The 2,269-nt window shown below is 48.6% G+C and overlaps 1 protein-coding gene across 1 annotated transcript in view; it reads right to left on the minus strand.

Moving 5' to 3' along the window:
- Positions 1 to 1,009: 1,009 nt before the first annotated feature.
- The window catches only part of npy8ar (neuropeptide Y receptor Y8a), a 34,448-nt gene continuing 33,188 nt past the window's right edge, over positions 1,010 to 2,269 (minus strand). Inside the window, exon 6 of the mRNA XM_032511733.1 lies at positions 1,010 to 1,862. Within this exon, the coding sequence (XP_032367624.1) occupies positions 1,409 to 1,862 (454 nt within the window). The 3' untranslated portion in view covers positions 1,010 to 1,408. The remainder of the gene's footprint in view (positions 1,863 to 2,269) is intronic.

Here is a 2,269-nt window from a genome sequence, read left to right on the forward strand (position 1 = left end):
ATAACTGTAAAACTAAAGTTAATAAGTTAGTGTTACGTAGTGTTAAATGTCAAAAAAACCATCAAATGTGTTGTCTCTCCAAGTATATGTTTTCAACAGTAATCCTCCAAACCGGTTAAAACAGAACAACATTTTTTTCTTATCACACTGCATGTATTATAACAGTAAAACTAACCAGCTCTGTCTGCAACACAAATACACAGTTGTCTCTTTATTTCCATGTCTTCTAAACAGCCTGGCAGCCTCACAGAAATGTGTGAAACATGACTGCCGTGGTCTTGGTGGCATGTAGTACGTAAGAGAGACGTCTGTAACTCAGTGTATGTGGTTTTTGGGTCATCACGGCACCAGACAGTTGACTCGTTTCAGAATCTGAATCTGATCCATTCGGCCCGATAACCTCTGGAAAGTCTAGAAGAGCCACACGATTTAATCATTTAAGTTAGCGGAGCGCTAAACAGGCCTGTTTTTACGGGTAAGTGTAATCTTTTTTGGCTTCATGTGCCGCAGAGCAGCCGGAGGTCCGGGTGGATGTTTGGGTCCTAAAACACCGGGGTTTCAAGCGGGGGAGCAGAGTTTCTGTCCCGGAAGAAGTTAAGGAGAAAACTCAAGACTTTCACCAGGAAACAGGTGTTCACGTCCTGGAGAAGTTAAGGAGAAAACACAAGACTTTCACCTGGAACAGTGGTCCGTCCTGGAGAATTAAGAGAAACCACCAGACTTTACCAGGAACAGGTGTTCATGTCCTGGAGAGTTAGAGGAGAAACACACAGACTTTCACCGGAAACAGTGTTTCTGTCCTGGGAGAAGTTAAGGAGACAAACCAGACTTTCACCAGGAAACAGGTGTTCATGCCTGAGTTAAAAGGAGAAAACACAAGACTTTCCCAGAAACAGTGTTCATGTCCTGAGAAGTTAGGAGAAAACACAAGACTTTCACCAGAAACAGTGTTCATGTCCTGGAGTTAAGGAACCCAAGACTTTCACCAGGAAACAGGTTTCATGTCCTAGAAGTTAGGAGAAAACACAAGACTTTCACCAGGAAACAGGTGTTCATGTCCTGGAGAAGTTAAGGAGAAAACACAAGACTTTCACCAGGAAACAGGTGTGTTTGTGTTGGTCATTCATTGTAACAAACAGGGCTCTGCCTCAAACGCTGTATCCAGGTCTTATTATACATCCATTAACATCAATTTACAAGATTGTGCTTCTGGTTTTTTGGACTTGAAGCTGCGTCAGCTGACCTCCATCTTCATTCTTTCCTGCCCTGAACAGCCAGCCCGAAGCAATCAAAGCTGCTTTACTCTGGCAGGAAAGTTATGGAAAGTAAAGTCAAAGTACTGTTCAACTCAAAGGTGTCAGCCACTCGCAAGCCATGTGCCTGCCAGACAAATGTCAGAAAACAGGTGCTAACAGGTGTTAGCTGGTATTGTTTTGGCAGGCAATGTTGAGCTGATCTCCGGTCGGGGCGAGGGAGTGCACACCGATCCCATCCTGTTGAGCGAGGTGGCCTTCGTGATGCCTTCGCTGCCCACGGTGGACAGCGGGAAGCTCTCGTAGCTCTCGGCCGCGCGGTGGCCACACTGGCACCGCTGCACCGTTAGCTTCAGCTCCCTCTGGAAGTTGCTGTTGAGGAAGCCGTACACCACGGGGTTGATGCAGGTGGAGGCCATCGCCATGAGGTGGCAGGCGGAGAAGACGGCGTCGTGCTGGCAGTCGGGCAGCGCCTGGTGGTGCCAGTCGAACAGCGTGTTGAAGACGTTGAGCGGCAGCCAGCACAGAGCGAAGGCTACGACGATGGCCACCAGCATGGTGTTGATCCTCTGGGCGCCCTGAGTCCTCCGGCTGCGCTCCAGCATGTCCCTGCAACACACAGCAGACAACACACTGTGAAATATCACAACAACTACGGCACAACAGAGCTCAACGGTTTGGTTCAGGAGGTAAAAATCCTATTGATTTTCTCCATAAGCCAGTCCTTCCAGAAAAATAAGTTCTTTTGTGATTGTTGTGTGACGGCCCGGCCGGTTGGGAGTGTGAGGACTCCCGTCTTGAGGGAGGGGGTGTGACGGCCCGGCCTGTTATGTCTGCTCTTTTTTTTGTTGCAGGTGCTGAGAGTGGGCGGGTCGTCTTGCCTGGCCGGGTGGGCGTGGCCTACAGAAGGCATAAGGGCCTGCCCTGCTGGGAGTCTCACTCTGGTCCTTCAGGAGCAACCATTTTGTTCTTTGTTTGGTTTTGGGTTCAGTTAGGTTATTGTTGTATTTAGTTGA

The sequence above is a fragment of the Etheostoma spectabile genome, unplaced genomic scaffold (genome assembly GCF_008692095.1).
Source record: "Etheostoma spectabile isolate EspeVRDwgs_2016 unplaced genomic scaffold, UIUC_Espe_1.0 scaffold453, whole genome shotgun sequence".
Taxonomy (NCBI): domain Eukaryota; kingdom Metazoa; phylum Chordata; class Actinopteri; order Perciformes; family Percidae; genus Etheostoma; species Etheostoma spectabile.